We start from the raw sequence: 10,972 nt of genomic DNA, 5'->3' as shown, positions 1-10,972 counted from the left end.
ATTGTGCCCCTGGTACAAGTAACCATTCTCACATGTGTTGCCACATTGAGGCTCCCCAGAAAGGTCGTTTTACTACAGACCATTGTGCCATTTAGCATTGTGCCACCCGCAGTGTAAGGCTTTGGTACAGTCCAAATAACCAGTGGCCATGGCACCTGAGTAACTACCAACCATACCACCAGTAGCTCTAGTTGGCTTCTCTGATTTTCTTCTGTCTCAAACCAGGTAGTGTCAGTGACAGGTCATGCTACAGCAGCAGTTCAGGTGCTTGGGTTCCCCCTGCTGGACCCATCTGTACATGAAACATTTTCAGGTCTGGGGCTGCCCATACTTATAGGTACCAGGTAGTCTAACTGAGGCAATTAAGTGATTTTATATGTAACTGGTTCTGACACTGCCTGCATTCAACTCAGGAGTCAATACCCTGTTGGAAAAGAACTCTGCATTCTTGTAAATGTGCATGTCACTTACTTAGAGTAAGGGTCTATGCTATGGTGGATTTGTCACAAGCGGCAGAGAGGCGAGTGACTAGAATTTGGTTCCAAACAAATTGGCTTTATTTGATACACTCGGGATAACACAAACCTTAATCTTTCTAATATCACACATCAATCAAATCGAATGGCAAATAAACACACCTCAATCGAATAGTCCAAAGTCCTCTCTGCCTTGTGGGTTCCGACGACCCCGAATGCGATGTTATCTTAGCCGGAGAGCAGACTCGGCTGGTCTCGGAACTCTCTCCAGAATCGAGGATGGGCAGGTCTCCGCTGATCTTGAAGCCGTCAGAGTAGCGGAGTTTCGGCAGTCTCGGCGGGTGGATGGTCGATGGGGCTCGTGGATTCGTCAGGAGATCTGGGCTGAGCCAGGGAGCTGTCTGAGAGGGGAGTTTATATACCCTTTTTCTTGGCTTGTTTCCAGTTCTGGTCCAGATGGTGTCTTATCTCCTTGGTGCAGCGCTCTTGTGACACATATATATTTTTTTTTTTTTTTTGGTTTGCCATCCACTAGGGGCTTATCATTTATTCGTTAGGCATCCAAGTCTGCTCCTTTCAGGATTGAGGTGGGTAAAATAGACCATCCACTCAGTGCTTTCTTTTCTTTTCTTTTTTGTATCAGGGACTGAACCCAGGGACACTTAATCACCAAGTTACATCCCCAGTCCTTTTCTATTTTGAGACATGGTCTCCATAAATTGCTGAGGCTGGCCTTGACCTTGGATCCTCTTGCCTCAGCCTCCACCCGGTGCTTTCTAAGTAGGTCAATTTGCACCATGACTGGTAGAATCTTGGTCAGTGGCTTCACCTGACCCTATTAGGGTCTGGTACACTGCTAGAAACTGCTGTTTCTCTTTTTGTCTTTTGTTTTGTTTTGTTTTTGGTACTGAGGATTGAGCCCAGGGGCGTTTAACCACTGAGCCACATCCCTAGCCCTTTTTATATTTTATTCAGAGAGAGGGTCTTGCTGAGTTGCTTAGAGCCTCGCTAAGTTGCTGAGACTGACTTTGAACTTGCAAACAATCTGCCTCAGCCCCTGGAGCCACAGGGATTACAGGCATGCACCACCTGGCCCACCACTTTGCTTTTGTTTTTAGATTCATTTCTCTATGTTGCCCAGTCTGGTCTTGAACTCCAGTATTTAAGTAGTCCTCTTCTTCAGTCTCCCAATTAGCTGGGACAACAGGGGCATACCACTGTACCCATCCATTAGTCCATTTTCTATTGCCAATAATATAATACCACAGACTGGGTGAGTTATAAGAAAAGATATTTATTTGTCTCACAGATCTGGAGGTTCAAGGTAATTGGCCTTTTTGCTGGCAGAGTCCCAAAGTGGCACAAGGCATCACATGGTGAGAGTCAGGGAGCATGTGTCTCTGTGTATCTGTCCTCTCTCTCTCTCTTCTCCTCTCTCTCTCTCTCTCTCTCTCTCTCTCTCTCTCTCTCTCTCGTATGCTGCAGATTGAAGTTAGGGCCTCATACATGTAGGCAAGTTACTCTATCACTGAGGTTTTACCTGTAGTCCTCCAATCTCCCTCTTCTTATAAAGGAAACAAGATTCAATTATGGAGGCTCTATCCTAATAAATTTACCTAATACTATGAGCATTTCCCAAAGGCCTCACCTCTAAATACCATAGCCAGAACTGGGGCAGGAATTCATCAGCTCACAAATGGTGACTGAGCTTCAGCGTGGGAGACAACCCTAGGGATGGCCAAGAGTACAGGGGGTGTACCCTGCACTGGTGAGTTAGGAAAGAGATCTGGGATTGCACACCTAAAAGACTCCCCTCTCCATTCTAGACATGCAGGGGTGAAGTTATCATGTTCTGTGGGTGCCATTGGGAAGCACTGCTTAGAGGGACATGCAAGGCTTTCCCAGGACAGCTCTGCGCAGCCTCCTTGGACCCTGGGGCCAGGTGCAGGTCTGGTCTGGGAGCACAGAGTCAAGCTCCTACCATGCAATGGATGAGGGTTGTGCCCAGAAGCCTCCTTCTTTCTTGGTTTCCTTTGGCCCCCTGGTTTTGGAACAGAAGGATGCTACCAGCAGCTCTCAAGGGAGGCCACTTAGACCTAAAGCCAGTTACTACTCCCCATCCTTGCCCCTGACTATAAAGACTGCCCAGGAGAGGATCTTGTTAAGGCTGATGAAAATTGGGCCTGAGACTTTTATTTAAAAAAAGTTATCAGAACTCAGTGGAGTTACTTCTGTCAAACTCTAACAATAAATAAATACAGTGGGGTGGTGATGAAGGAGAGGATCTTGCACATGTATGCCTGATAACAAGAACTGTCACAAAAGTCTGCCAGAACCACAACCTTGCACAAAGGCCACCACAACCTTACCCAGAAATATTTCTATCCAACAACCGTCTGTTCGACCTTGGGCTGACACCACCCTCATTATTGACCCTTGTAGCTAAGGATGGTTATTTCAAAACAAGTTATGAAATCCTCCTCAGTTTGCCTTTAAAAACTCCCCATCACCAGGAATGATAGTAGAGTGAAACAGACATTATTACCTTGTGTACATGCATGACTGCATGACTGATGTGATCCTGCAATATGTATAATCAGAAAAATGAGAGATTGCACTCTATCAAAATATATAAATGCATTCTACTGTTATGTACAACTAATTAGAACAAATAAAATTTAAAAAAATAAACTCCCCTTCACCTTTACTTCCTTGAATATACCAAAGCATATTCCCTTCATAGTCTGCTTCTCCCAAATAAACTCAGTATCTCTGAAGAATCTCTCATTTTGTTATTTTAGGTTGATGGGTACAAGGGAAGAAGCTCTGTATTATGGTTTGGGTCTTAAATATCCCCCGAAAGCCTTGTGTTGAAGACATAGGTGGAACAACTGGGAGGCAGTGGAAACTTTAGTAGGCAGATCCTAGTAGAAGAAATATAGTCATTGGTGTGGGGGGTGACATGGCACTGTCCCAAGTTTGAATTGTCACGTCTTGGTGTATGTGGTGGTGGGTGCTATTGTATCAGGAAGGCAGAGGCTAGGGATGCTGCTCTTCCCAACATAAAGAATCATTTTATCCCAAATGTTAGTGTTGCCAAGGATGAGGGAAATTGGTGTCAAGAACATGGAGTACTGGGGATACTACGGGTCTCAGGTCTTGCTTTGTCCATCATTTTCCTGACATGGAGGACACAAGATTCAGGGCTCTTTAGGAGTTTGGTAGAGCAAGGGCTCCAGCTCAGGTCCTTGCCTTCCCACCAATAGGTAAGGACTGGGACTAGCCACACAGCTGAGTGCCCCAAAATGCTGTGACTGGAGCAGAGTGTATGTGGGGGGTGCTTGCCTTTGTCCAGGCGTGGCCTGGGTGAGGCCCAGCCTGTCTGAGACTCAGTTCCCCACCTCTGTAGTGGTGCATTGTAGAGGACCATAGAAGCTTGCTGTGTGCATGCACCCCACTGGGTGTTATTTGAGGGTCCCCTCCTCTGCTCAGAATCACTGAATTGGGCTACATCTGACTCCTCTTTAATCTTGGACTGCTGGATACACAGATTGAGAAGGTGGGCAAGAGGCCAAGGGAATGCTACAGAAGCCAAGGCAGGGCCACCAGGGGCCATGGGGGAGGGGTCAGGCACAAGGCTCAGCCCCCCACAGTCATCCATCTGCGAGACCAATTCCTGCCTCTTTTAGTTCCAGGTTGACCCTCCTGCCAGGGGTCTAGATCCTGCCAAAATGCTTTCTCCCATGAACTTCTCCAGCCAAGGCACAAGTCTTATGGTAAGGCCAAATCCTGGCTCTGAGCTGAGCTGTCTCCTTAGTAGCCTGCAGCCTCTCCACTTTTCCTCCAGTCAGATACAGCATACACGCAGGTGTCCTCCTGGGACACAGCCTGGACCACATTCAGGAAAAACATCTTCTGGGTCTGGTTCTGGCCACGGTCTTGTAGCCCTTTCTGTACCTCCTAGAGACAAGAGAAGATATTCACAGGGGAGTGGGGTTCAGCCACCTCCAGAAGGGAGGGACTCTGGACAGGAAATAGGAAAACAGAGCAAAAAAGGGGAGGGTAGTGGATGGGGTGGGTGCTGGTCACAGGCCATAGAGTCTGTGACTTTACTCAATAGCCTGAAGAGATCAAGACTGAGTTAAAGGGGCTGGGGAGATAGCTCAGTCGGTTGAGTGCTTGCCTTGCAAGCATAAGGCCCTGGGTTCGATCCCCAGCACCGCAAAAAAAAAAAAAAAAAAAAAAAAGACTGAGTTAAAGAGGCAGATCTGTCTCTGGGGACTGTGCAGTGGGGACATCTTTCAAGCCAAATGGACATTGAGATGCATTTTGGTCCTGGGCATGAAGATACCAGAGCCTCAGAGTGCAAATCTGAGGAGTTTTGGAGGTTTTGGGGTTTTTTAGTGGGGGGTACCAGGGATTGAACTCAGGTGCACCCACCACTGACTCACATTCCCAGCCCAATTTTGTATTTTATTTAGGGGACAGGGTCTCACTAAGTTGCTTAGAACCTCGTTTTTGCTGAGGTTGGCTTTGAACTTGCAATCCTCCTGCCTCTGCCTCCTGAGCCACTAGGATTATGGGTGTGTGTTTCCACACCCAGCTATTCTGGAGATTTTTGATGGAGGAGGTAGCTTCCAAGGACTTAGGCTGAGAAGTTCCCAGTTCTGAGGTTCTTGAAAGTAAAGCCTACCAAGCACTTCATACATGAGGAAATTCCCTACTCAAGATCTTTCTCTCTACCTTAGAGTCTCTGTGCCCAGGGATCCCTGGGACATTGAGGAAGACAGTGTCATGTGCCTGCTAACTTGAGCACTGTTATACCATATAGCACCTACAATCTCAAGACACAGTTGAGAAGAACCTAGACCTTAGACACCCAGAAATGTGGTAGTCAAATTCTTCTGATCTTAAACTCATAAGTTTAGGGTCCGTGGTTGGAGGATTCAGCTAGGAGAAGAACCGGAAGCTCCAGATCCAATCTACTCTGGCCACTCATGACTCCAAATACACTAGTGCCCCAAGGAAAAAGCATGAGTGATCTAGGAGTGGGAGATACTCAGGCCGTGGGCCTTAGTAGCTCAGCTTCAAGACACTGAATCTGTGGACTTTCAAGCTGTTAGAGATCAAAATAGGCCCTTAACCCTGAGATGCTCATTTCTAAGATACTAAATACTTTACCTTAGAGTAGCTCCTACCCACATTTATCAGTCCATAAAGGGGCAACAATCCTAGACGTGTAACTCTTTGGCCCCATGTTTCCAGGTACCATTTTGGATTAATAGGCTAAGAACCTTGCCCGTAGGAGCCCAAGATTCCAGAGATATCCAGGTACAGAGATGTCTCTGCAGTTCTCAGAACAAGGACTTCCAATATGAGGTCACTGGATGATGCGCTACCTGAGCCACTGGCAGAGAAGGGTCTTTGGAGACCTGAACTCTTAGTTCTAAGTTTCTCTGTGCTGACATATGAATCGCCCAATGTCCTTTGACTTGTAGGCCAAGATCCTCACTGCTGAAGCCAAAGCTAGATTTTCAGTCCTTAGAGGCCCCATTTCTCAGAATCTAGTGGTCGAACTCCAAGAAGTTCTTTGCCTTTTCCTTGGACTCTGGCTGTGAAAGTCCTTGGACACTCACAATCTCCAATTTAGGGTTTAGAATTTTCTCCATGGCAAGTCCTAGATCTACATGTCTGACACTCTGACTTCCCAGGGGAGTTGACAATCTTGGCTTCACAGGTCACTGAATTCCATTAATCCCAGTTCCCAGTCTCCAAGGTTTGCAGAGAGCCTGAGAATTGATGTTCACCGAGTAAGGGACCTTTAGTCAAGGTCAAAGAGGAAGAACTTAAGAGGGTGTGCCCTGGCTGCTGGATCTTCCAGACTTAAGTTCTCTAGACCCTGATGCTCCAAAAGAGTAATCAAGGTCACTGGGAGGAAACTACACAAGGAGGGGAAGCCTCAGACTCCAAGAGTCTCAACCCAATAGGTTGAGGTCCTTAATCTCATGGTCTGAACACCAAGGTTCTCTGACACTACAGATGCTCCTCCACTTACAGTGGGGTTAAATCTATTGCAAAGTGAAACTATCCAAAGTGGATAATGCATTTAATACACCTACCCTAACAAACATCATAACTTAGCCTCCCTAGCCTTAAGGTGCTCAGAACACTTACTTTAACCCACAGTTGGGCTAAATCATCTAGCACAAAGCCTATTTTATCATAAAGTGTTGATTATGTTGTATAATTTATTGCATACTAGATTGAAAGTGAAAAATAGAAAGGTTTTATGGGTACTCACCACTAATGTACAATTAGTGCACCCTGAAGTATGATTTCTACTGAATGCATATGACATTTGAACAATTGTAAAGTTGAAAAATACTTAACACAAACCATCATGAATGGAGGACCTTCTGTATGTACCCACCTTGAACTAAAGGCCCCAGTATACAGTCCTCAGAATTCTAATGACCCTGGAAGACAGTTTTGAGACAGAGAGGCTGCTTTGAGAACCTTAAAGTTCAGTCAGTTGAACTGACCCTAGACCTAAATTTTGCAACCTCAAAAAGTGCTAGCTTTTAAATGGGCATCTACCAGCCCTGAGATGCTCCAAGGAAGCTGACTGTCCATCTGGGGAGGGAATGGATCACCAGCCTAGAGAATTCAGCCCCTGGACTTGTACCATGTGCTTTGCTGGAGGAATCAAAAAAAAAAAAAAAAAAAACCAGTTTATAAGAACTAACACTAACATGATCCCTAGTGATCTGGAAAAAAATCATTCTGTAGATTCCCAGAGAAAAAAATAACTTCTTCTTATGAATAAACTCCCAAATAAGAGTTTCAAACTACACAAGAAAACAAATGGCCACGAAGGAGAGTGTGAGAGGTCATAGCCAGGAAAATTAGCTTCCAAAAAAATCACATTAAAGGCCAGGAACCAAGGGAAGATGCATAGGCATCTGTCTTGGAGGTCATGAGATAGGACAAGGGCCTCACCCACTGAGATTCTCAACTCAGTAGCCAAAGGCCCCCAAAGGTGAACAGTGCCTGGCCTGAGACACACAGAAGCTGAGTTTGTCCCAGAGGACACTGAGTAGCATGGACTTGATTGGTTGGGGTGGTGGCTTAGAACTCAGCCTCACCTGGCTGAAACTGGGCTCATACTCCACATGGCCCTTGTCGTTGACATGCAAGATGGGAGCTGCAATGGCTGCTGTCAGGTCAAAGCCAAGCCACAGCTTGTTCATGATGGTCTGGGAGAGACAAGAAATATGCAGGGAGGAAAAGTCACCAGCCACCCCATACCAACCCTCCCACCCCCACTCCAGAGAGGGTCAGAAAACAGGTCACCTAGAGAGGGGTTACTCTAGTCAGCAACTCCCAGACTCACCTGGACCACAGCAGAGATGATTAGTTCCCCACCAGCTCCACCAATCACTAGCTTGGACCCTTGGTCTTTGTTGACCAAGATGGAAGGTACCATGGATGATGGCGGCCGCTCGCCTGGAACTGGGGACCCAATAGGCATCACCCAAACTCTCCAGGAGTACAACCCACCCTGTCTCCATTCACCACTGAGCAAACAGTGGCTCATCCTAAGTTTGGCACACAGCTGCCCACCTTCCCTCCTCTCTCCAGGGCATGCCTGTGAAAGTTAGACTGGAGGCCTAGCTCTCACCTGGTGGTGGGGTGACACTGGAACCTGGTGAATATCTCCAGCATAAATCCAGTAGCTCATTGTTGAGGAGGATGCCTGTCCGTGGCGAGTACACCATTGCTCCAAAGCTGCAGGCAGGGGAGACGGAGCCTGGGCTTGGACTCCCATCAACACAGAGCACCAGCTTCTCAGGATCCCTTATGTTACAGCTCTCTACCAGCATTCTGGAGCCTGGAGCCACCCAAGACCCCAAGTATCCCCTTTTTCCTTCCCTCATCAGGATATCCTTCTGAATAAGGCCCATCCCAGGCAGGTCCTGGCTCAGGACCACCCAGCAGTAACCTTTTCAGCAGAGATGTCCTGTGCATGATTCCTTTTGACACATTGGAGGAAAGGAAGAACAAAGGCAAGGTGCAGCCCCATGGGGACAAGCAAGGGGAGGTCAGGAGGTACAGACCGAGATGGGTATGGAGGGAGTTTAGGTCTCAGGAGCAAAGGAGAAGGGCCTGCCCGCCTGCTCCCAACCCCACGCACGGTGTGTTGATGGTGCTGGTGGCAGATACAGCACTCCCATCTTCTCCCAGCACAGACACATGAGAGGTGCCCATCCTGTGGCCCCAGGCTCCGGCCAGGTTGTAGTGACTGAGCTGGTGGTCACCACGTTCATCAATCTGCTGGCGGATGTGCTGGGCCAGAGCCTCCCCTAGCAGGTCCTTGGAGGCATTCTGGGGCAAGAAAGCAGGTAACATGGTCAGTGAGGGGCCAGGTAAGGTCCTCAGAGCAGAGGGTAGAACAAGCTCAGCTCCTTTGGTTGATCCTCTACCTGGAGGGGAGAAGGGTCTCCCTTGTGCCCAGACTATCCCCAGATCTTGTCCCCCATACTTGGATCCCTTCCAGACACCAGGACCACTACACTCTTTCTTCTCTGAACCACTCCCAGGCTACCCTGGCCTAGACCCACATATAAATCCTTCTAGCCTCTCCAGGCAGGCCAGACCCTCCTTTCATGATGAGTCCTGGGGCAAGGAAGAAGACCCACCATTAATCCCAGGCAACCTCACCTGGACCTCCGGGTGTCTGCGAGGGTCCCACAGCCGCCACCTTTGCCCTCTGGCAAACTTGAGTGTTTCCACAAGGTGATGATACATGCTCACTCTCCCTTCAGGTCCAGCCACCGACTCCGTGGAAAAGTTGAACCCTGGGAGGGAGCAGGATGCAGGCAGGGGTCACTCTGCTTAATGAATTGAATGCTGGTCCCCTAAAAAGACTCAACAATGTCCTAATCCCTAGAACAGCACAAGAGTGACAATTACCTTGTATGACAAAATATATTAAATTAAGGAATTTGAGAGATTACCCTGGATTATGTGGGTGGGCCCTAAATGTCATCACATATATCCTTGCAAGACAAGACAAACTGAGGAGAGAAGCTGATACAGTAGCACCTCTTATCCATGCTTTGCTTTCCACAGTTTCAGTTACCTGAGGTCAACCCCATTCTGAAAATATAAAATGGAAAATTCCAGAAATAAACAATTCATAAGTTTTTGGTTTTTGTGTTACTAGAGATTGAACTCAGGGCCTCACACATGCTAGGCAAGCATATTACCTCTGAGCTACACCCTCAGTCAGCAGTTGTTAAGTTTAAGGTGTGTGTCAATCTGAATAGCATGTTGAAATCTTACGCTGCCTGTTCCATCCCATCTGCAATGTAAATCATCCCTTTGTTCAGTGTACCCATGCTGCATATACTACCTACCCATTAGTCACTTAGTAGCTATTTCAGATCAATTGTCACCATATCAGAGTACTTATGTTCAAGTACACTTATTTTACTTAGTTAAGGCCCCAAGGTACCCAAGCATAGTGCTTGAGTCTGGATCTAGACTCTCCCCCAAAGACCCAAGGGTTAAAAGGCTTGGTCCTCAGTGTGGTGCTGTGGGTGGGAGGGGTTGTGAAACTTTAAGAAGTCAGGTCTAGTTGAGATTTTAGGTCATTGGGGGAGTGTTGTTGATGAGGACTGTGGGATGCTGATCTCTTCCTTGCTCTCTTTTGCTTCCTGGCCACAATAAGATGAGCCGCTAACTCTGCCACATGTTCCATGATGTACTGCCTTGCTCCAAGCCCAAAAGCAATGGGGCCAATAAATCACAGAGTGAAACTTCCAAAGCTATGAGACAAAATAAACATTTTCTCTTTATAAGCTGATATATTTCAGATATTTCTTATAGTAACAAAATGTTGATTAACACAAGTGTGATGTGGCGATTCAGATATGCCAAAGAGAATCCATGCTTCAAGTGGAAAGGTACTTAGTTATTGTTGTTAATGTCTTACTGTGCCTAATTTGGGGGGGGGGGTGTGTGCCAAGGATTTAACCCAGGGGCAATTTACCACTGAGATACATCCCCATCCTTTTTTAAATTTTGAGATAGGATCTTGCTAAGTTGCTTAAGCCCTCTCTAAGTTGCTGAGACTGGTGATCCTCCTGCCACAGCCTCTGAGTCACTGGGATTACTCATGTGCATCAGCATGCTTGGCTTACTGTGCCTAATCTACGATTAAACTTTATCATTGGAATGCATATGTAGGAGAGAACATAGTATATATGTATACAAGGCTTGGTACTATCTGAAGATTCAGGCTTCCTCTGGTCTTAAAACATGTTCCCCACAGACAAGGACTACTGTATGTTCACAGAGACATACTGGAGTTATACAACCAAAGCCAAAGAATTCGAGCAGCCACCAGAAACTGGAAGAAGCAAAGAACAAGTTCTTCCTTAGAGGCCCCAGAGGAAATGTGGTCTTGCACACTGCTTGACTTGGGACTGCTA

The 10,972-nt window shown here is 46.9% G+C and overlaps 1 protein-coding gene across 3 annotated transcripts in view; it reads right to left on the bottom strand.

The window, feature by feature from the left end:
- Positions 1-3,984: 3,984 nt before the first annotated feature.
- The window catches only part of Ggt5 (gamma-glutamyltransferase 5), a 30,394-nt gene continuing 23,406 nt past the window's right edge, over positions 3,985-10,972 (bottom strand). For 2 of the 3 annotated variants that reach the window (XM_047562919.1, XM_047562921.1), the window contains 6 exons: positions 9,198-9,334; positions 8,671-8,861; positions 8,158-8,264; positions 7,870-7,988; positions 7,622-7,732; positions 3,985-4,436 (listed from right to left, as the gene is read on the bottom strand). In XM_047562919.1, coding sequence (XP_047418875.1) covers positions 4,290-4,436; positions 7,622-7,732; positions 7,870-7,988; positions 8,158-8,264; positions 8,671-8,861; positions 9,198-9,334 — 812 coding nt within the window. In that variant the 3' untranslated portion in view covers positions 3,985-4,289. Of the gene's footprint in view, positions 4,437-6,928; positions 6,953-7,621; positions 7,733-7,869; positions 7,989-8,157; positions 8,265-8,670; positions 8,862-9,197; positions 9,335-10,972 lie in introns of those variants that run through there. The other variant, XM_047562920.1, reaches the window with a different exon arrangement.

The sequence above is a fragment of the Sciurus carolinensis genome, chromosome 8 (assembly GCF_902686445.1).
Source record: "Sciurus carolinensis chromosome 8, mSciCar1.2, whole genome shotgun sequence".
NCBI classification, from domain to species: Eukaryota; Metazoa; Chordata; class Mammalia; order Rodentia; family Sciuridae; genus Sciurus; species Sciurus carolinensis.
The sequence above is the reverse complement of the archived record's forward strand: the minus strand, read 5'-3'. Positions and strand labels throughout refer to the sequence as shown.